The 23,787-nt window shown below is 42.3% G+C and overlaps 2 protein-coding genes across 5 annotated transcripts in view; one reads left to right on the plus strand and one right to left on the minus strand.

Annotated features, from left to right (window-relative positions):
* Positions 1 to 88: 88 nt before the first annotated feature.
* Positions 89 to 4,361, plus strand: LOC120027120 (protein eva-1 homolog B-like). Its single transcript, XM_038971959.1, has 3 exons — positions 89 to 422; positions 2,975 to 3,170; positions 3,670 to 4,361. The coding sequence occupies exons 2-3, from the start codon at positions 3,104 to 3,106 to the stop codon at positions 4,098 to 4,100; spliced, it is 498 nt and encodes a 165-aa protein (XP_038827887.1). The 5' UTR covers positions 89 to 422; positions 2,975 to 3,103; the 3' UTR covers positions 4,101 to 4,361.
* Positions 4,362 to 7,149: 2,788 nt separating this feature from the next.
* Positions 7,150 to 23,787, minus strand: part of thrap3b (thyroid hormone receptor associated protein 3b) — a 28,851-nt gene continuing 12,213 nt past the window's right edge. For 2 of the 4 annotated variants that reach the window (XM_038972190.1, XM_038972189.1), the window contains exons 3-11: positions 16,339 to 17,190; positions 15,120 to 15,776; positions 14,759 to 14,934; positions 13,933 to 14,044; positions 13,640 to 13,715; positions 10,538 to 10,722; positions 10,047 to 10,323; positions 9,228 to 9,389; positions 7,150 to 8,659 (exon numbers count right to left, since the gene is read on the minus strand). In XM_038972190.1, coding sequence (XP_038828118.1) covers positions 8,426 to 8,659; positions 9,228 to 9,389; positions 10,047 to 10,323; positions 10,538 to 10,722; positions 13,640 to 13,715; positions 13,933 to 14,044; positions 14,759 to 14,934; positions 15,120 to 15,776; positions 16,339 to 17,190 — 2,731 coding nt within the window. In that variant the 3' untranslated portion in view covers positions 7,150 to 8,425. Of the gene's footprint in view, positions 8,660 to 9,227; positions 9,390 to 9,519; positions 9,738 to 9,811; positions 9,921 to 10,046; positions 10,324 to 10,537; positions 10,723 to 13,639; positions 13,716 to 13,932; positions 14,045 to 14,758; positions 14,935 to 15,119; positions 15,777 to 16,338; positions 17,191 to 23,787 lie in introns of those variants that run through there. The other 2 variants (XR_005473275.1, XR_005473276.1) reach the window with 2 other exon arrangements.

Here is a 23,787-nt window from a genome sequence, read left to right on the forward strand (position 1 = left end):
CCTCTCTCTCTCTCTTCTTTTCTCTCTCAACACTTCCCTTTTGACAGCCTCTCTTGGCCCAGGTTTGGCCAGTCCTCCCTCTCTCTGAGTAGAGGCAGTGGTGGTGGAGCACAGCTGATGTTGAGGAGAGAGGCAGCACGTGTGAAGGCTGTTCTCTAATGGACTATCTTCAGCTTTACAGAGAGGCCAGGTCAAGCACCCCTGAGCCTTGGATCATTCCTCATCTTAACCAGCAGTATAACAGCCCGATGGGACTAACTGCTCCTACTCCTCTATGCCTCTGAGATCCTCTGATTTCTCCTCCACTTTTTTTCACAGCCTTACACAGAGATGGACAACTGCTCAGTCTAGACTTAGAATCATTGTTGGATCTGTGGATTGACTGTGAAGCCACAAATTCAACTGACTTTATCAAGATTAAGGTGAGTGAGTGGTTTCAGTTCACTTGTGTTGTTGAATAGTGTTGTCACTATTTCTGTATGTAGGACCGACTGTTGATGTCCTCACAAGTGATAAGGATGTATTCTCTTGCCTTTTATATGTTATGTTTTCTATGGAAGAGATTGATTTCCTAACAATTTAGGAAAACACTCTGAGTTTACCTAAAAAAGTGATCCTGTTCTCTGGAAGTAACATGACATGGAGGTTTATTAGTAGAGACTGTTGTTAACTATTATTAATGTCTGTACTTCATAATGCCACATCTATAAAACTCTTTATAGGCACTGTAGCAGCAACAGAAGCAGAGACCCAAACCGCCTCTACATCCTCACCTAAACATGATCAGAGCAGTCTGTCTCCCAGCCTGTCACACATGTATGTTGTTAAAGACCACTTGTGCTTTTGGCAGTTTTGTTGTCTCTATGTTTGTTGTATTATGACAACAACCTTATCCATTAAAGTTACTGTGTTGTTGGATGATATCTGTTTTAAGGCACCAGTGACAAGAATAATACTTACGGGAAATTCCACGGCAACAGAGTGATATTGAGATTTTAACAGAATGACGGTTTGTGCTTTTGATGCCGTCATTCTGTTACCAAACTTTGCATCTGCACTGTTCTTCAAGTAAATGTGTTTTTGTAAAATTCTGTGGAAATTGTTAAAAGTTGTCCTTGTACATAGTTGTATGGTTTGTTTAACTTTGCAGTCATTGGTTTTTGTTTGGCATACGTTTTAAAGTGAAAATCTGAGTCTGTGTTACCGTAGAATTTCCCTTAGGTATTCAAAGGTTTAAAATGTAATTGTTTGAATCTGATTGGTTTATCCAAGCAGGAAATGTGTAGGGTTGAAGGCAGAGGGTTTAATGAGGTATATAAACACGCACGCCCACAGTTGATTCCAGGAGTTATTGAACTTGTCTGGTAGGTGTTAATGCTGTCTGTCTTAGAATTTGTTGACTAGAACTGTGTAACTTAAAGAGCCATCACCAGTTACCGCCGGTATGTAGCCTGCAGATATTTTGAGACTTTGAGAGAAACTTTTATGACGGTAACATTTCTTGTTTGTTGTAATGAAGTTTTATGGTTGTTTGTGATAAAACTGCTTGGAGTGCCTTGATATACATGGCTATTCAAAGAGAGGAAGGGAGGGGAAGGAGAATGCACAGGGAGGAGAATGTGCTTGAAAGGGATTACATTTCGAGATGCCAAGAAGTAGACTATAAACACACAAAAAAGTACAGAAATGTGTCTGGTGCATTTTTCAAATGAAGAGAGCTTTTGTGCCTCTTTTTTTAAAAGAGTCTTCCTAACCTTGATCCTTTTCAATCTGCCTGACTCATGGGGATGAAACACCATCCTGGTAATTTGTATGATTTGGGAAATTAAAATTGAGGCCAAGCAAGGCCTAATTAAATGAAAATATTGTTTGTCTTTAAATGAACAGAAAACAAAATTACTCACAGCACTTGTCATTAAAGCCTGAAAAAAAAAACGAGGATGAAGTTGGTGAGCTATTTCCTTCCAAAAGTCAAATCAATTACCTAGCCAAGAGAACTATAAGCAGAGAACCCAGGGCCCTGATGGGGCAAGGCGGCAAGTCCCACCATCTCCCATGAGTCTGTGGGCCAACAAAGCAGCAATGCTGCCAATTGCGGCCACCATTTAATTGGCAAAATGTACTTTGAGAGCGAACAAGGTCAGTGTCTGCTGCCAAGAGTCGGCGGGATAAAGATCAGGGTGGGAAAACACAGGGTCCTGATGGGCCTGATGATAGCTGGCATGATTTTAAACTCCCAGAGGAAAGACGCAGCGAAAGAGCAACATTCTGCCAGTGCCTCAACTGTTGTTGAATTGCATGCAAGCAATGAGGGAGGAAATCAGTCAGCAGTCATTGGATTTCATCAACACTTTGTTGTCCTATTCCCTCCCCCTATCCCCAGATTCACTCTCAACCTCTGTAACACTGTATAGTGTTATTTGTCTTTTAGATCTCTCCTTCCCTTTCTCTTTGGCTCCTCCTCGCTGTGAGACTCCACACAGACAGACTGTTAGCGTGCATGTGAAACACGTGTTTCTGTGGGAAAAGTGAACCCCCCCACTCTGAGCACACAGGAAAGGGATAGCTGGGTCACTGCTACGGAAATACCAGAAATACGAAGTAATTAGTGGTTAAGCAAGCACACTGACTGACTCTGTGTTTATGGTGTCCTCTGTGGGGCACTCGTGACGAACTACCAGGAACACAATGTGTACATCCCAGTGACCTCTGACACCTCATTGAATTGTAGTGATGATGGTTGGGTGGGAAATAGGTTGAGGCATTATGTTACACTCTCCTCTAAGCCTTATGAGACTCCTAAGGACCAGAGAATGAGCTCAGACAGTTAGACACTGAGTGCTGTCTGTCCAAAATGACAGTCTGTTCCTCCCATTGGAAATTACACATGGCGTCATAGTAGAAGAGGAAATGTTGATTGTTTCCTGTTTGTGGGGGCAGTTCTGACGGTATATTAATTATTTTTGAACTACAGGTCCTTGTATTGGAGACAGGCCCGGAACTGACACCATAGAGACCTAGAGATGTGATGACCAGAGAAGTCGTCTAAACAGAAGAACTCGTAATATTGTTGGTGAATGGTGTCAACCAAACAGAGGTCAAAATGGAACCAATTAGAAAAGACATGGAGCTGCTAAGTAACAGCATGGCGAGCTATGCTCACATCAAAGGTGAGACATCCGTGTTTGTTCTTCTTATAGTTCTAGGATAAAGCAACCCTTTATTAATTCTGATGCTTTAAGAAAGCTTTCCGAAAGATCTGTAACCTCTGAGTAGAACCACAATCCTTTCCAGGGACTTGTGTGTTCTGTTAGCTTTGGCTTGACACCCCTGTACCGTGAAAGTGTCTGCATGCTTGACCTCTCAAATATTGTGTAAAGTTCCTCATTTCCTGCACTCATATTACAGCCAAAGGAAAGTGGCTTATACAGTAAGACCAGTCACGAGCCCTTTGTGAAGAGATTTGCCAAGAACTGATAACAAACAAGGCATTGTTAAAGTCAATTCACATGCTGTTGTATTTAGTTTAAATGAAATGAAGAATTGGCTGAACTCCTTGCAATGTAGCTGATAGCATCAAAATGAACCCGATCTTGCAAGCTCACAGAATCTGTTTTCACAAGGCTATGTAAGTGAGTGATCTAAACTGTTTTTCCTAAACCCATCTAGCCAACCCAGAGAGCTTGGCTTTGTACTTCATGATGGGTGTGTGTTTTGGCCTGCTCCTGGCCCTGTGCCTCCTGGTCACTGGCATCGCCTGTAGCACACGTCGTGGTCGCACCAAGAACAAGAACACTCCCCACTCCCTAGAGAGGAGACAACTGAAGTCTAGCGAAGAAGATGAGGAACAGGAGAAAGTGGATGTGGAAGAAGGGGAGGAGGTTGAGATCCCTAAATTAACTGCGGTGCCTATGAGCAACCGCAGCAGCCAATCAAATGGTACTTTGAGGAGCGTGAACGTGTTCGCGTCGGCGGATGAGCTGGAGAGGGCGAGGCAACTGGAGGAGAGGGAGCGCATCATCAGAGATATCTGGAGAAACGGGCAGCCTGATATACTGGCCACTGGGACAGGGACCATCGAACGGGTACACTACCTCTAAAGGACCTAAAGTGACTCAATGACCTATTAACATTTTATTAACCCTGAACTTTATCTACTTCAGACAGAGACTGTAGAGGACTTTACTGGGCAGGCACAGATTCACCTTCATCTTTTCATTCAATGTGTATTTTCAACATTTTTCATTAATGTATGACTATGGCAAATGTGTTGCATAATACAATGTACGCTTTTATGTTTATACTTCAATGAGTATCCATATACATTTTTTATTTTGGTAATAAAAAGTATAATTTCATGACCACTGGACATTTACACATTGATTTACAATGCAGACAGCTTAGAGAAACAACCAACCACTATCGCTGTCTCATGTATGTTAACATTTGCTTATTGACTTACATGGTTGTTAGGCTGCTCCAAGCTCCAACACTCCATGTTAATCTTAGCCGGCTACAAGTCTTCCCACAGAATCCCCCATCCTTTAACCCCTCGTTAGCCACCATCTCTGACCAGTAACTTCCTGTTTTCCTTTCCACAGTCCCAGCAGTCTCTGTTACAGCAGCAGCAACACTGTGGATGTGTAAATGGCACCCTACTCCCTACATGGTGCACTACTTTTGACCAAATTCCTAAATGATTCCATTTGGGATGCACACCAGATTTCCCTTTCCACACTCCCTGCAGCCTCTCTCTCTCTCCTGAAGAGGTTGTTCAGGACTTATGAAAATGTAATTTGTCCCCAGGCAAAATACCTGTTTTGTGCACCGAATGGCAACCTATTTCCTACCAAGTGCACCACTTTTGACCAGGGCCTCTGGTCAAAAGTAGAGCACTATACAGGGAATAGGGTGCAATTTGAGACATACCCCAGATTTGTTTTCTATGGCTGTTGTAACAATCCCCAATTGAAGTAGTAAAATTAACAGGACACTTACTGGCACTGGACATGAACACTCCAGTCATAACAAGCAACCTTTTCATTAAGCATAGAACAGTTTGGGTTTGGAGGGAAAAACTCACCCAGGGAAGCCAAAAATAGAGGATCCCCTGGGACATAACTGGGATGCACTGGACTTTTCACAAGGGAAGTAGTGCCTTGGTAAGATATACAGTACAAGTACAGCACAGGGTATTTCCAAAATGACACCCTATTCCCTATTAGTGCACTACTTTTGACCAGGACCTTGGGCTCAGGGCTCGGGTTAAGTAGTGCACTATGGGATAGGGTGCCATTTGGGCTGGCATTTATTCCTTGAATATAGCTTGAGTGAGTGACTCGTGTTTGCTTTTGAGGTTATGTAACTTCAGTCTGCACTAGTGATGGATGGGTTATTAGCAATTGCAGGTGAACAAACAGCTGACCCGCGCACAACTAGTCTGCAGTCGCATATCAAGTATGTGCTCATTACCAAATTCCACAGCTAAATTCCTGCAGTCCTTATCAAATTGTCCTAAGCAGGCACTCATGTCTAAAATTAGTTAGACATGTTGCAATATATCCTGTCAAGTCCAAAGAATTGCAATATAACAAATACCGTGGATGTGTACACTTTTTAGAGCTAATTACTTTCCATTAGACATTTGATATCACAGGTCAAGCTTAAGAATGTTGAAACTCTGAACTTTAAATGAGGAGTGCAGAAGGAAAAGGCAAGTAGTACATGACAAAACAATTCAAGTGAACCAGAGAAAATATTTATTGGAAATTAATGACAAGTACTTAAAATCTCTGAGGGAACAGTAGAAAAGATGTCAGCTTCTGTTTCGAGTAAGAGCGTAAAAACAAAGAATAGAGTCCTACAGTTACGGTATGCTCAATACATACAGTATGGACACAATGCAGTCTTGGGGTAGACTGCACAAAGCAGCAGTCTTGCACTGTAGCTGACTAAACCTGCTCCTCGACGTCTACTCACCTGTGTTCGTGCTCCACCAACAAGTATAGTTTGACAGTATTTATTTGCCACATACAGGGAAAAGTTATACTTGTCATCTTGTGCCATAACCTCAATAGTACAGGTTTACCTTTTGATGTAGAACATTACGGAAGGACAAAAATGATGAAGCCCATAAACTGCTATTCTAGACTGAACAAAAATATAAAAACGCAACAATCTCACTTATTTTACTGAGTTACAGTTCATAAGGAAAATCAGTCAATTGAAATAAGTTCATTAAGCCCTAATCTATGTATTTCACATGGAACCACTGGGGAACCAGGCCCAGCCAATCAGACTGAGTCTTTCCCCACAAAAGGGCTTTATTACAGACAGAACTACTCCTCAGTTTCATCAGCTGTCTGGTGGCTAGTCTCAGATGATCCCGCAGGTGAAGAAGCCGGATGTGGAGGTCCAGGTCTGGCATGGTTACACGTGGTCTGCTGTTGTGAGGCCTGTTGGACGTACTGCCAAATTCTGTAAAACGACGTTGGAGGCGGCTTATGGTAGAGAAATGAACATTACATTCACTGGCAACAGCTCTGGTGGACATTCCTGCAGTCAGCATGCCAATTGTACACTCCCTCAACTTGAGACATGTTGTGACCTTTTATAGTCCACAGCACAAGGTGCACATGTGTAATGATCATGCTGTTTAATCAGCTTCTTGATATGTCGCACATGTCAGGTGGATGGATTATCTTGGCAAAGGACCAATGTTGAGTAACAGGGTTGTAAACAAATGTATGCACAAAATGAGAAATAAGCTTTTTGTGCGTATGGAAAATTGTGATCTTTTATTTCAGCTCATGAAACATGGGACCAACACATTACATGTTGCGTTTATATTTTTGTTCAGTATATTCAAAACATTTAAACTCCCAATATAAAAGGCCTCAATATCAATAATTTTGTTTGTTACATAACTACTTATTTTTCCTATAATTATATTAATTTACCAAAAATTATATGACACAGGCACGAACATACACCTGCTATTTGTCAGCTGTGAAACAAAATCATTTTTTGTCACAGACCTTTCATTTTACACAGTGAAAGTCCTCTTGATGCTTAAAAACAGGAAGTATCAATGGGAACAAACCACACAGAAACAACCTCAACCCCCCAACAAGTAGAAGACCAGAAGTATTGGTGGTAATGAGAATGCTTTATGTAGCATATGATGGAGAATTCTCAACGTGGCAGGACATACTGGTATGTGAGCAATAGCTGGGACGATAAACCGAAAATTAAATCGCAGGCATTTTGCTGGTATCGTTCAATACGATAAGTAGCCTATAGTAGAGAAATGTGAACCTTTAAATAAAGTTTGCTAATATGGGTGATTGTTAATGGGATAATTGATGGCTAAACCATCAAACTAGTAGTAGTTAAAAGTATAATAACAAAAAAAAAAAAGATTTAACTGTGGTGCACATTGTTAGAAATGTATTGTTCTCGCATCAATTCAGGCAATTTATCGTGATATGGATTTTTGTCCACGTCGCCCAGTTCTAGTATGAGCCCAGTTCCCACAGTAGAGATTGGACTCTAACCTTACCACCCCATGGGACCAAAGTGTCATGCAAAACACCATCAAAAACCTAGCACTGCCCATACAACTGTTTAGCTAAAGGCTTGCTTTAGCTAGTACAGCAGAAAAGCTGTACGACAAAAGTATATAGAGCAATACATATCACTATGAATATCAATTTTAAGGCACAAATCCATTTGTCATTTTTATGTCTTGAGGAAAGTTACTTTGCTTTAAATCAACGTAGCTACAATAACATAACCATTTCAGAGGACCCAGAGGGGTTTACTACAAAGCAAGATCAATGAGTTAGCCAACCAGAAATAACTACAGATATTCTCGTTCATTAAGAAAGCTGAACTTACATATGCATTTTTGGTTGTTGAGTCAATTAGACCATACCTATTTCAATCTGGGCATGGTCTAATTGACTCCAAAAAGAAATAACTTTTTTATTTCATAATATTTACTGTAGGCAAGTTAGCTTACCAACTCCTTTATCCTGTTTTGTAGTATATCCCACAGGAGACGATCGGAAACCAGTCTGCTATTGTTCATAACAAACAAGCAAATACAGATAAAAAGACAAACAAAGCACATCTTTACATATCAAACACCCAGAAACAAATACAAATTACTGGTAGTAATTTAAAAAAATTAAGAAGTAGCTCGCCCCTTAATTCAAGTTCAATTAAACATTTTCTCCCATATAACCCTTACTGAAAGTGGCTTGAGTCAATGATAGGAAAACAACCGTGTACATTCTGATGCTGTGACTGACTAGGTAGCCAGAGTTTAGGCTCTTCAAGCTTACACAGAGATGACGGCAGATAATCAGATGACCTCAAACAGATGGACAGAAAGCTCTGGAGGAAGGAAGAGGAGGGTCTACTACAGCTTGGAAGCTGAGGGGTCTCCGGACTGGATGTTGTCTTTATGGTCCATCTCTGTGTGGTGCTCCTCCCCATGCTCACCCCCCTCCTCCCCATCCCCCTGGAACTTGTCATGAGTCCACTTGTTGGGGCTGCTGCCGCCCTTGCGGTAGATGAAGCGTCCCCTGCTGCGGGGGAAGGCCCCTCGGCCGCGGCTCTCCAGCCACGTCTTCTCTCCCTCTCGGTCATCATGCTGCCAAATAAGTAAACAGTCAGATCAGTGAAAAGGATTCCAAGACAACATCAGCAAATTAAAATATGTTAACATGTATTAATGTTCATTATTAAAACCTTGATCCACATTTGGTGAAACAGTGCCACTGGTCACCCCAAGCACATTTGTTATTGTTTTCTTTTGAAACGAGGCAGAGGAGCATTCTACATCATGGTAAAAAAATATCATAGAACATACTCTGCTGTTCTATCGCGCGTGCAATGCTGTCCGAGGGAAAACTACGTCTTTGTTGTAATATCGCAAACAGACGTGGCAGTTTCACCGCTACCGATTCCAGATTTAACATGTATACATCTTGTATTAATGTCACTAAGAGCTAAGATGATCACCTATCACAATACTGAAAACAGAATCAAGACCATGTTTTCATATTCTAATCTGGAAAACACAGAACCAAAATCAGCTCCGAATGTTAGGAGAGACTAATTGGATTCAAATCCACTAGGAGGGATATTGTGCAGAGAAGTGCTCACACAAAAAAAGTAATTATGGTATACTCAAATAAAGAGTAAGTGCTGAAACTTACAAAGTAATATTTCCTGCTCTTAGGAGTGTACTCTGGGTCCCACTCCTCGTCTGGTGGGCGCTCTGGGGGGGCGTTGCTCATATTAGGAGGGGGGTTGCTGTTGTTATTTCCTTGGTAATTGCCCCTGTTCCAGCCCCTTCCACCTCCTCTCACTCTGGGGAGCTGAAACCAAAACAAACAGGGTCAGACTGGGGGTGTAGAGTGAAGTTGCCCATAAACACTGATCTAGCATTTCCCCTACTAATGGTTAAGGTTAGGATTGAGGGAGGGGAAGCTGATCCTAGATATGTACCTAGGAGAAACTTGGTCTGAGCACAATCAACTATTATAATTTCCAATATTCGCAGGGCTTGGACTGAGGGCGTGGACTGAGGGCTTGGACTGAGGGCTTGGACCTGAATAAAAAATGATAGCTGCAGGAAAGCAGTCCCGATGTAAAGATCAAATACATCAGAGATGGAGAGCGAGAGAGCGAGCAAGCGGAAGAGAACACCAGGGGCTCTCAGTTGGCTGTGGAGAGAAGGAGGAGTCAGGCTTCTGCTTTGAGTATTGTGTTTCTGAATGTCACATGAGTATTACTTTACCTTTAGTAATCAGGTATGGATTAAGTGTGAAATAGTATCATCATCCTCCTCATTCTCCTTATCATCATCATCATCATTAGGAGGAAGGAACAGAGCAGAGAAGCACAGTCTACAGCGAAGTTATAAAGATAGAAAATTACAAGACAATCAAAGTCATTCCATAGTGCACTCCAGTCCATACAGTAGGCTGGCTAGGTGAAACAGTAGAATACATCACACAGAGAGCAGAACTTACAAATCCTCCTCCACGTCCTCGGCCCCTATCCATGTGGCCCTCGTAATCCCGGGGGGGACCCCTCTCCATGTGGCCCTCATAATCCCGGGGGAGACCCCTATCCATGGGGCCTCCGTAGTCCCGGGGCCCGAAGCGAGGTTTACTGTAGCCCTGGTCCATGTGCTCCATCTCCTCCCCCATCATGTGGTCTTTACCTCTGAACCCTCCTCTGAAGGGAGAGGGAGAGGAGGAGGAGGAGGAGGAGGATGGAGAGCGATCACGCTTCTTCTTGGTTTTTCTGTGAGCGAGAGGGGTAAAAGGGGAAATTACAATTAGACTCCATTTTAACTGGATCTATATTTTAAGTGCTGAACATTAAATCGCAAAGAAACCCTGGGGTGGAGAAAATTACATGCATATAGTTTATATAACCACATTTCAATGAAAGAAACAATTCAGGGATGGAGGAGACTATAGGTAGGTGATTTTAAAGTAAACTATAATAAGCCTACTTGGATTTCTTGTGGTGTTTGGCAGATTTCTCTGAGGACCTCTCTTGGCTGGTTCCTCGGGAGCCTCCGGAGCCCTTGCCCCCGTCCCGTTTATGCTGCCCAGGCTCCTTCCCAGAAAACCTTTTACGGCGCTCTATATCCAGACGCAGGTCCATTGGGTCACCTTTAGGTTTTTTACCCTGATCCTGTGGAGATATGGAAGTGCTGTCTATGTTATTTGCCACTTCCGATACCACAACTTAGAAGTGGGCAACATAATGAAGTAATGATTCCTTTCCATTTCATGGGTTGCACGTTTTGTCACAATATTGTTTTGAACATTTGTTTTAGGACTTATGCCTTACTGAGCATTCTATTCAATGCATTGTCAATGAGCGCTGATGAAGATTTATTCAAAAGTGCATTACAGTGTCTTGGAAATACAAAAATAATTAGTAAGAAAACAGTCATCATTGTGATGTCGCCAGATTGACTTTAGATGCAGTATAACATTAGCTAGCTAACTAAGATTGAGGGAAGACCACCAGTTTTTAGCTGGCTAACATTAGCATTGCTAGCTATTTTTGAGAAACTTTGCAAGATAATGACATTTCCATCTGTCTAAAGTAAATTTGACAGCATGATAATGATGGCAAAGTTGCTACCTACAAAATATTTGCCTACTTTAGCAATGTCAAATTTCCAGGTCACAATCGTATAATTTAAACAAAACAGTCATTAGCCTCCGTTCAGAATAACTGGGCTTATCACGAGGGCATCTTGAGAACGTTCATAACAATGGCATGGCGTGACAGTGACTGAGGTACAACCTATGAATATATATCAAAGATTAAGTTTAAAAAAAAAATGTTTTAAACATGCAGTGAAATAAAGAAGGTGTGTGTTTGTAGTATTGCACCCCATCTGCTGGTGATTGCACAATAAATGCATCCCTCCAGAGAGCTAAGGCCATCTTGAAATGTTCTCTTCCAAATAACTTAAGCTCTATATCAAAGTATTTTGAATTGATGTACTCAAGTAAACAGATCAATCACGTGTGTTAATGTAATCTTAGTTCATTTTCTAAGGCTTTATTAAACGGAGTAACTTGGCCAAGTAACAGACATTCACATCAACAGACATATACACACTCATGGGAAACAGGTGCATGCTTTTAAGATACAGTGGGGAGAACAAGTATTTGATAACCTGCAAAATCGGCAGTGTTTCCTACTTACAAAGCATGTAGAGGTCTGTAATTTTTTATCATAGGTACACTTCAATTGTGAGAGACGGAATCTAAAACAAAAATCCAGAAAATCACATTGTATGATTTTTAAGTAATTAATTTGCATTTTATTGCATGACATAAGTATTTGATACATCAGAAAAACAGAACTTAATATTTGGTACAGAAACCTTTGTTTGCAATTACAGAGATCATACGTTTCCTGTAGTTCTTGACCAGGTTTGCACACACTGCAGCAGGGATTTTGTCCCACTCCTCCATACAGACCTTCTCCAGATCCTTCAGGTTTCGGGGCTGTCACTGGGCAATACGGACTTTCAGCTCCCTCCAAAGATTTTCTATTGGGTTCAGGTCTGGAGACTGGCTAGGCCACTCCAGGACCTTGAGATGCTTCTTACGGAGCCACTCCTTAGTTGCCCTGGCTGTGTGTTTCGGGTCGTTGTCATGCTGGAAGACCCAGCCACGACCCATCTTCAATGCTCTTACTGAGGGAAGGAGGTTGTTGGCCAAGATCTCGCGATACATGGCCCCATCCATCCTCCCCTCAATACGGTGCAGTCGTCCTGTCCCCTTTGCAGAAAAGCATCCCCAAAGAATGATGTTTCCACCTCCATGCTTCACGGTTGGGATGGTGTTCTTGGGGTTGTACTCATCCTTCTTCTTCCTCCAAACACGGCGAGTGGAGTTTAGACCAAAAAGCTCTATTTTTGTCTCATCAGACCACATGACCTTCTCCCATTCCTCCTCTGGATCATCCAGATGGTCATTGGCAAACTTCAGACGGGCCTGGACATGCGCTGCCTTGAGCAGGGGGACCTTGCGTGCGCTGCAGGATTTTAATCCATGACGGCGTAGTGTGTTACTAATGGTTTTCTTTGAGACTGTGGTCCCAGCTCTCTTCAGGTCATTGACCAGGTCCTGCTGTGTAGTTCTGGGCTGATCCCTCACCTTCCTCATGATCATTGATGCCCCACGAGGTGAGATCTTGCATGGAGCCCCAGACCGAGGGTGACTGACCGTCATCTTGAACTTCTTCCATTTTCTAATAATTGCGCCAACAGTTGTTGCCTTCTCACCAAGCTGCTTGCCTATTGTCCTGTAGCCCATCCCAGCCTTGTGCAGGTCTACAATTTTATCCCTGATGTCCTTACACAGCTCTCTGGTCTTGGCCATTGTGGAGAGGTTGGAGTCTGTTTGATTGAGTGTGTGGACAGGTGTCTTTTATACAGGTAACGAGTTCAAACAGGTGCAGTTAATACAGGTAATGAGTGGAGAACAGGAGGACTCCTAAAAGAAAAACTAACAGGTCTGTGAGAGCCGGAATTCTTACTGGTTGGTAGGTGATCAAATACTTATGTCATGCAATAAAATGCAAATGAATTACTTAAAAATCATACAATGATTTTCTGGATTTTTGTTTTAGATTCCGTCTCTCACAGTTGAAGTGTACCTATGATAACAATTACAGACCTCTACATGCTTTGTAAGTAGGAAAACCTGCAAAATCGGCAGTGTATCAAATACTTGTTCTACCCACTGTATCCTTTAAACTAAATCATTTTTACTGAACTTGAAAACATGTTGCTTGTTTGAGGAGAAATACTTACGATGGCATTGCTTAGGGTCCCATGAGAGGCTTGGACACAGCATCTTAAGTCACCTCCTTTTAGCTTTTTCTTGGGTACGTACATACCCGCTCAATAACCATATCTCATAGGCTGGGGGGCTCGCTTGGGATTACAATACACAAATTGGGCTCTTTTGATTTAGACTTATGCATCTCCTTTAAAAGAAAAGCACAAGCTGAACACTGCTGCTTTGGATCGTCTCAATCACCTTAAATTTTTACATCAAATGTCAAAAAGGCCGGTCACCTTGTAGCTGCAGTCCTCCAGCTCCTCTAGCAGGTGAGAGTGTCTCTTAAACGCACTGGGGGAGACATCGATTCTCCTGGAGGAGAACACAAAAGGAAAAGGCACAAGGTGAGTTGGATATGACCTCATCAAAGCATGTACTTAACACACTATAGTGTCAACGTATTTGAGAGTATTTAATTTGTTGAACACACACCTTTGCAGCTATATTGAATGCTTGACGTAAACTCATAGCAATCTGAAAAGAAGGCAGCCAATACTGGCTGACACAGTTATGAGAAAGACTGCCTTACCTATGGATTTCTGGACTCTTCCTTGGCTTCATCAATTCCATCTCAGCGGCTTTTCTTTGGTACATGGCAAATCGCTCACTTAAAGTCATGCTTGAAGAGCTGAAATGTTGGGCTGCAAATGGAGGACAGATACAATATTTATATAGTCTTTCTAGTCAATGGACATCTCTAACAGACCAGAGCCTAATATTAGACTTTGGCGGGTAAGATATCTATTTCACCAGCCACGTTGGCGGGTGTTCAGGGCTCCACTGTGCAAACATTTCACTTGCCTTTTTGTGAATAAAAAAAATAACAAAAAAGTCAAGTATGACCACATTTATTGTAAAATCGTCAAAGAACTACAAATCCTATATAGCCCATTCCACCTTGTGCTGCAACACTACCCGGCTGGGCTGTGCACACATGATGAACTGAGTGAAAGATTCATTTTTAGAAACGCTGCATACAGGCATGAAAGTTTACTTGAAGCTAAAGTCTACTGAAGTGAGACTTTGTCCTTGTTTCGTGGCTATTTACATTGTTTTGTTCACAAGCTAGGTTGTTTTTCTATGTATGAGTTTCAACTGCTAAGGAAGAGAAGATAACGCTCCTACCAAAAATGTTTATAGCTAACCCAAGATAGTGTCATTTTAGCAGAAAATATATATTTTGGCTGGTAAATAATCTGAGAGGCTGGTAGATTTACATCAAATCCTACAAAGGGACAAGTGATTGAACAGTCCATGGAACTAGTGAATATTTCAAAAGCTAAACCCCACTGCTGTCCTTGTTGTGTCTGTGGCTTCATAGACAGCACTTTATGGTCCCCAATAAGAGACCTTACCTTTGATGTAGTGCACAATGGTGACAATGTGCTGCGCAAACAGCTCCGAGGGGCTGCGTCTGAGCTGAGCCGCCTGAATATGCTGGAAGATGGAACGGAACTCTCCGTGATCTTTCTTAGCGGGATGCACCAGATCCCTGGACATACCACGCTCCTTGGTCAGACCTCCAGAGGAGCTGAGAAAGAGAGACCAGGTGGATCAAGCAGATACAAAACTGTTTTGTTCAAGACCGTGATGAGTTCCATAACATTTTTAACTTTCAGGCAGATCAAAAACTATCCCGTGTTAAAAATTATATTTTCAGAAAACATTAACCCTCCAAGCATTCTGTTGATGAACAATAATGGTAATGCTGCTTACCTGGGCATCTTGTCAAAGGAGTTGATACTAAGCTCAAAGTCATCCCTCTTTCCAGAGGGCCTGAGTAGGGGTGACTCCACCCTAGAGACGGGGAATAGGGCCAGGGGCCTGTCCTTCTCCCTGCTACCTGAACCCCTAAGGGCCACGGTTACTATGGCTGGGGACGTACTGCTCTTCTCCTTGTCTTTCTTCTCCTTCTTCTTGGACTTCTCTTCTTTCTTGGAGGCCTGCTTGCGGCTGCGGTAGAGCTCCTCTTCCATGTGCTCCAGGTCTTCCACCACGTCGTCGGCCGTGTCTCTCAGTCCCTCCTCGTCCTTCCCTGGGGGGTAGTAATGGGGCTCGTCTTCCCACTTCCCAAACACGTCCCGTGTCGTCAGGGTGGCTCCTTTGGGCTTGGCCTCCTCTTCCGCCTCCCTCTCCCTCTCCCTCCCTGCAGCCTGAGACTTGAGGAAGGCCTCTTCAGCTTTGTCCAGGAAGGGCAGGGACTTATCGGCCTTGGAGCTGAAGGAAGCTGCTGTTATGTTTAAGAGGCCACTGCTAGTCCTGCTCTTGCCTTTCTCTCTGCCGTCTCCGTCTGTGGTGCTTTGGTCCCTGTCCCGGCCATTCTCCCACTCTGCCGCCGCCTGCTGCTTTTTGCTCTTGTTTTCTGCCAAGAACCTGGACAATCAGACAGAGAAGTAAATGGACCTTTACAACATGTTATACAAAGGAGAATGTCTAGTTGTTTTACTGAATCCCAGTTTTCTAACAGGGCACTGATTAAATTCGAATGCATTTCGTCACAAGGGGTACAAATATTGGATGATCAACAAACAGAAAAGAAACAAGACAGCACAACCATAGAGGTGACAACACCACAGAATGACATGTAACACTTACAATAGCATAGGTCTGGTATTGTAATAATTATACTTAATCACCACCTCCAAAATTAGGGGGGATTTCATACAACTGAACCTACTTTCAATGCATAGCAGAGGACAACAGCCAGCGACTTTTTAAATGTTGTCACTTGCATTTGAAATGCGAAGAGGACTGCCATTGACAATGGCATACAGTTTTAGCTGTATTCAGGTAGCTGAGCACAGACTGAACAATTTTAAAAGAATAATTACAATCACAAACTGGGATGAAGAAAACTCAACAAAAAGAAAATAAAACAAAACAGGTATGATGAAAGACAAATGTAGCAGAATATAATGGGAAGTATGGAACACACTTTTTGAAAGCAGAGGAAATGGCACTCTTATCGTCTGCCCTGGTGGGATCCTCCTTGCCAAGGAAGCCAAACCCACTGAAGGAGGCGGTTGGCACGGCCTTGGTGGAGCCCGGTGGGCTGTGGGTGGAGGGAGCACTGCCAGTGCTGCCGATGGTTCTCCACAACGGCCCTTTGGGTTCTGATTTTCCCTGGTTGGCAGCAACAGCAGGACTGCTGCGTTTAGGGCTGGTGTCATAGTCACTCAGACCCTGCCATTTCCCAGCAGAATCCTTATCATGACTACTGGCCTCTCCCCCCTGTCCTTCTGCCTGCTCCCCAGCCCCTCCTCCGCTCTCCCCCTTGGCCTCTGCTGGCGTAGGCGTGTCCTTTACATCCTTGGAGCCGGGCTTCCCCGAGCTAGGGCTGCTGCGGCGTTGCCGCGGGGACGAGGAGCGGGAGCGAGACGAGCTGTGGCGCCCCCGAGACCACCGAGAACCCCTGGAGGACGAGCGGTCAGAGTATCGAGACCGAGAGTGGCTGCGGCTGCCCGAGCGTTTCCTAGGAGTGCGGGAGCGTGAGCGGCCTCTCCTGGGGCTATGCGGACCGTGGTGATCCTGGTCGCGGTGTGGCCCGTCCCGGTAGCCACCCCCCCGCCAGTTGTTGGCTCTGTAGCCATAGCTGTTCCCTCCTCTCTGGTAACCACGGCGAGGGTAGAAGCCCCGGGTTCTACCGCGGAAGTAGAAGGGTCTGCGGAAGCCGCGGTTGTAGCCTCTCTGGTAACCCTGGTAACCCTGGTTGTTCTGGTAGTCTCTGGTGGGATAGTTCCTGCCGTGGGACGGAGAGTGAGATCTGGAGCGGGAGCGAGACCTGGAACTAGGAGAAGAGAAGAAAACAGAAGAGGTATGTTAAAAGATATTGTGTAATCAACGCCCATACAAGTTTCAGGAGGTAGCCTAAAACATTGTAAACCATAAACACATGTTGAGATCCAGTCTGGTGTATTCAGACAGAGAGGAAAAGTGTTTTGTTTCGCCAGCCTGCACTTTGCCAACTCAGGTGTGCGTTTGCCCGTCTCCAGACAATTCACTCACAGAGAACATGGAATAAACCCCACAGGGATTGACATTAAGTTCTCAAAAAGGCACTTACTTGCCCATTCCTCCAGTCAGGAGCAGTTTTTACTTGCCTGGAGATTATGGTCGCTTGACCAGAAAATGTAGTTGGCTAAACAGTAACACAACATTAACAGATCCAGAAAAAAAAAAAAAAATCAGGTCAGGGCCCTATACTACGAATGTAGTTTGAGTTGGCGGAGTAAATTTGGTCAACTGAGTTCAACTTGGGATAACCGGTACCATGAATGTGGCTCACCTTTTAGCCAGGTAAATGTCTATGGCAATGAATCTTTCAGATCTAACCTGCTCCAGGGCAGGCTAAATCAGGGCTAACTACATTTATCCTAAATGAAGTGTCTGAGCCATGAGTTGAGGATCAATTTAAACCTGATTCCCTCCCTCTCGCAAATATTTAGTCATCATCTACTTCATTTGAGGAAGACAACAGATAAAATACTTTTCTAATCAAAATGTGTTTGTGTGCAAAAAAAAAAAGTTAAAATAACTAGCACATTACCAATTTAGTAATGACAAATGCATTTGAAATTACTTAACACAATTATTTTATCATAGGAGTGTGAAAAAAAGGTGATCGTGCATTGATAACCACACCAAAGTAACACAATAAAAGACAGCACTTCTAAAAGTATATTTCACACCATACCCGGCTGAATTTGAAAGATATCTAAATTAAAGAAATGTTTTCGGTTCAAATGAAAGTGACTTGCCCATGGATTGATGTTTCAGCACTGTCTCAATGAAGAGTTTGGCATTCGACGAGCCATGTCAGACATGCATGCGCAGTTACAAGCCTGATAGAGTTAGCGGCAGGCAGACGAGCAATATCCACCGTCGTAGTACGGATTGTTTGTAAATGATGTCTGAGTGTTGGAGTGTGCCCTTGGCTATCCATAAATAAGCTGGAATGTGAAGCTAACTTCAGTTTAAAAAAAAAAACTGAGTAGACCTAGCTTGCTTCGTAGTATACCCCTCAGCAGTGGTAGAAAAAGTACTCAAATGTCATTCTTGAGTAAAAGTAAAGATACCTTAATAGATAATGATTCACGTAAAAGAGAAAGCCTCCCAGTAAAATATTACTTGAGTAAAAGTATTTGGTTTTAAATATAATTAAGTATCAATAGTAAATGCAATTGCTAAAATATACTTAAGTATCAAAAGTGAAAGTATTATTATAAATAATTTCAAATTCCTTATATTAAGCAAACCGGACCACACAATTTGCTAGACTTATTTATTCATGGATAGCCACGGGCACACTCCAACACTCAGACATCATTTACAAACAAAGTATTTGTGATTAGTGAGTCTGCAAGATCAGAGGCAGTAGGGATGACCAGGGATGTTCTCTTGAGAAGTGTGTGAATTGGACAATTTTCCTGTCCAAATGTAACAAGTACTTTTGGGTGTCAGGGAAAATGGAGTAAAAAGTACATTATTTTCTTTAGGAATGTAGAAGTAAAAGTTGGCAAAAATATAAATAGTAAAGTAAAGTACAGATGCCAAAAAAAAAACTACTTAAGTAGTACTTTAAAGTGTTTTTACTTAAGTACTTTACACAACTGCCCCTCAGGTGTATTCAATAGCTGGGAGTGAATTAAGCAAACAGCACAGACTATCAGGCAAAAAAAAAAAAACTGACTGTAAATTAACTGGTTGTGCTCCAAGTGGATGGGACTGAGGGACTGTGTTAATAGAGTATTCTGTCCACTCGGGGGAGCTACAAAACCATACACTACATCACCAATTACAACTCAGCCAGAGTTCAACTCAGCAAATATACTACTGCTGCCATTTTCCTCTGGAGTCTCAACATTCAAACATCTTCACGTCAAGGTGCCCTTTGACCAGATGGAAAGAGCAGGAGAAGTGCCCATTCTAGCATTATATGGAATAAAATAGCCAGCGTTTCTTACGAAAACAAATCAAATGTAGGCCTATTCATGCAACTGTAGCCACAAGCCAATGCATTTGGTTAAATCCTGGAGCATAAAAGTCTGCTATCTAGGTCTAACACCTTCGAAAAGTTTAAGATCATGTCTTGCCTGTTACACACACAGGGAGAAGATTCTTACATCTGTCTTTAAATCAATGGAAATAATGTACAAAGAATGAAATGGAAAACCCCATTGTGGTAGCAGTAGAAGTACAATAACATTGAAAGTACCGTGCCTACAGTACATCAGCACACCTTACATATCATGGAAAATACTAACTAGCAGGCAAATTTTTAAAATGACGAATGCAAATTGGGGCCTCACAACAAAACCCAAATTAGAACCCATGCAGCAAGCAAACCGGAGATTAGTTTCTACCCATCAAATCAAGTTTTATTGGTCACATACACGTGTTTAGCAGATGTTATTGCGGGTGTAGCGAAATTCTTGTGCTTCTAGCTCAGACAGTGCAGTAATATCTAACAAGTAATATCTAATAATTACACAACACACCATGTACAGCAGAGGGGTTGGGGGAGAACCCCCAAACAGCCAAATCCGTCATGTAAGCCTCTAATAAAATCCCCCATAACTTACCGCTTGCGCCTTTTCATTGGAATATTCTGGAGGTGATGTGCTAAGCAGTGAGCAACATATAACACTCACAGTAGTGAGGGACTCCCCATGTCTGGTGAGAGCGCGTGTGGAGGGACTGGAGCAGTGGAAAGAGGCGGTACACATTGGGCCAAAACAGGAAGCATTTTCACTCTAATCCTTGAAGGGAGTGGGGAGAAGGGGGTTTGGCCTGGGTTCTCCCCCCCACACCTCCCTTCTGCCAATTCCTTCTCTCTTTATAAAAGTATGCACTTCCAGCCATTACTTTCCCTTTGGACAAATCACTCAAATGTATGTCACTTGTCTTATGCATTGTTGACCATTAAACTGACAGAGCGTCCTGTTTTGAGCCTAAAGCATGGCATAAAAACAACATCTCCTGCCAGAGTGGGATCAAACTTTAACAATAGCCTACTTAATATCAATATGTATTTTTTTAATTACAAAGCTCAGTCATGAAAAACTAAGTTGTGACGTAACTGACGCCGGCACTGACGCCCATATAATTCCTCATTAAAGTCCTAACAGCTGAAAACGTACCGACAAAGTGCTGAACGCTGTCTGGCAACCCTTCAACTTCAGAGCAAAGAACCAACCGAAATTATGAGTCAAATCAAAAGGATTTAAGTATTCCTCTGAAACAAAAGGCTGACTAAATCATTTATCAAAACTGATGGCGTCACTCCCTGCATGTTATGTAAGTGCACTATTTTATTATGTCACTCACAAAATGTACAACTCAACAGAAGACTGGAGCGAGGTTGTGTAACAGGCCCTATAATGTGTCATCTGGAAAAGAGGCTGTAGACTGTACCAGAGCATTGATACTAGGGCCAGGATGATACCAGTATCACAATACTCATTAGTATTGTGGCAAGGAAACAAAACACTAAGCGGATTTAACTTCTTTAGGAAAACAGCCCTCATGTTGGAAATAAACATCATCATGGTGTCATTGAGTCACATTTATTTATTTTCCTAGCTATAGCACACAATATTTAGCATACAGGAGGTTAAAGAGTAACTTTCACGGAGAAACATTTTAGGCTTAGTTATACTGACACACTTCAATTCTGGTTTTCATTTTGACAGTTCGTTGCAAAAGTGATATACACCGACTGTACAAATCATTAGGGGCACCTTCTTAATATTGAGTTGGACCCCGCTTTGCCCTCAGAACAGCCTCAGTTCGTTGGGGCATGGACTCTACAAGGTGTCGAAAGTATTCCACAGGGGTGCTGGCCCATGTTGACTCCAATGCTTCCCACAGTTGTGTCAAGTTGGCTGGATGTCCTTTGGGTGGTGGACCATTCTTGATACACACGGGAAACTGTTGTGCGTGAAAAACCCAGCAGCGGTGCAGTTCTTGACACTCAAACCGGTGTGCCTGGCACCTACCACACCCCATTCAAAGGCACTTAAATATTTTGTCTTTCCCATTCACCTTCTGAATGACACACATACACAATACATGACCCAATTGTCTCAAGGCGTAAAAAAAAAAAAATCCTTCTTTAACCCGTCTCCTCTCCATCTACACTGATTGAAGTGAATTTAACAAGTGACATCGACAAGGGATCATAGCTTTCACCTGGATTCACCTTGTCAGTGTATTTTGGTCTTTTGGTAGTAAATCTAGTTCGTAGGCTACACTCCCTTCTAGATGTACTGAGTGGTACCACCTCAAGGCAAGAAAATCCACCCCATGGGATTTGAACTTACACCTCAAGTAGCAATAGATGTCAGGAACTCGGCGCCTTACCACCGTGAGCTAACTGTCCAGAGCCGTATTTGCTTACAATGCACATATTTTTATTATCAGAGTGTGCCAGTGCACTTCTGGTAAGTATGCTTTAGTGAGAATGTGTTGGGATCAGGTACAACTACATTTACCCACCACCAAAATAAATATTTGAGCAATTCCCACAACTTCTCACCTGAAAGCATTTTTTTTACAAATTTAAAGTGTAGGGCAAAGGCTCAAATTGGAGTTGAGAGTTACCCTTTAAAAAGGACCAAAGAGTTTGTCGGCTTCGTGTTTTCATTTTGCTATAAAAAATGTTTAAAAAAACGTTTTTAAATGTGTGATACTGGTATTGTCACAGCCTCAATGGATACAGCACATCAGCCTTAATATGAAGAGAGGTTAGTCTTCTAGTAGCAAAAGAAGAGCAAGCGATAAACATACATTAGTTGAAAGTTTGTTTTACCAAAATATTCTAAGAATCGATATAGCCCAACTCAAGGCTGAAGAACAGGAGATACACATATTCAAATCTCATAGTGGGTAGGCTTTCCATCCCAGTAATCCTATGAGAAACAGGACTGGATTACAACTTCATACAGTAAGGCAGTGGTCCCCAAACTTTGAGTCGAGATCACAGTCAAAATGAAGGCCAAGATCTACCGCTCAGAATTTTTTTAAACATAACATTTAAAAAAAAACGTAAGTCTGTGCAACACTAACCTATTAAAACAGTTCTGTAACAATGAGGTTTGTAGTAGGCTATAGGCCAAATACATTATCACTGCATATTGGTTATGCTCAAACTGTCCTGCCAATGTTCTTCTCAGACCATAAAAAATATATATTTTAAAACTTGAGGAATATGATCACACTGGTTATAGATCATCACTTGTGGTATTACTTGTGAGGCACAGCTGAGCGAGCATACATTTAAATAAATATGTTTTTATTTTATTTTACTGGACTGATTGTGCATGCATCTGATGGTCTGTCTCAGTGGAGGGAGAGCATCAGAAGGTCAGCCTCCCACCGTCAGACAGTCCCTTAGCCCTCCAATGTAGACTGACCAAAAAGGGGACAGTCTTCCAGCTGATAGCAAAAATCAAGTCATACCACATTATTTCTGCCTCATGCACAAATTCATGTTGTTACTCCTATGACCAGAGAAAGTGATATTCCTCTATATTAAAAAACACATCTACCAATAATAACTCCAGCCTATCAATACATTTTGCTACTAATTTATTGAAGCTGCAATGCTGGTTGCAGCGCGAGTGGCGAAGCACATTTCATGGCTTATAAACGTGTTGAATAAAAACGTAAACATGAACTCACTCAAAAACAGGAGCTCTGTTGTATTTGTTGATACTCTCTCTTTAGTCATGGTTTTAGACATTTTGAAATCACAGTATCAACTTACTTTTCTGTGCATTTGAGGAAGCTGCAGACAGACACAGAGGGGTCAATTGGTGGGAAAAACAAGTTCACATTGGTTATACCAGAACTGTGATTAGGTGCATGTCATTTTTCTTATTTAAATTGTTACTAAGCCACAAACAATGTCATTAAATCATTGTTCAAAACAAAAAAAACTGTATTAGGCCTAGTTATTAAAAAAATATATATATAGTCTATAGAATGATTTTCAAATTGGTAGGGCCATGTTTCTCTTATCCATAAAAATACTCTGATATCAGTTATTAGCTTACCTTTTAAAAACAAATATTATAGCCATATCAAGTGTAGGCCATTGTTATTTCATCTTGATCATCTAGGTATGCGCATTTGCGGCATTCTTCCATTACGCTTCATGTCCACCAGATGCAAACTGTGTTCCGGCGGAAGTCATTCATTGTCAATGGAGCAGTCCGTAACGCTACGTTGGGGGTGCCGTACTAGGCTGCGGTGTGTTCGGTGTACTACATACGTTCAATATTTTTAACTCCTGCGTTGCGTTATCGCGCGGTGGTACAAACATTATTACACAGACTCCAACTAGCTAACTTTTAGCTAGTTGAAAAGTGAAGCACTTGGACAT

This window comes from Salvelinus namaycush, chromosome 32 (genome assembly GCF_016432855.1).
Source record: "Salvelinus namaycush isolate Seneca chromosome 32, SaNama_1.0, whole genome shotgun sequence".
In the NCBI taxonomy this organism is placed as follows: domain Eukaryota; kingdom Metazoa; phylum Chordata; class Actinopteri; order Salmoniformes; family Salmonidae; genus Salvelinus; species Salvelinus namaycush.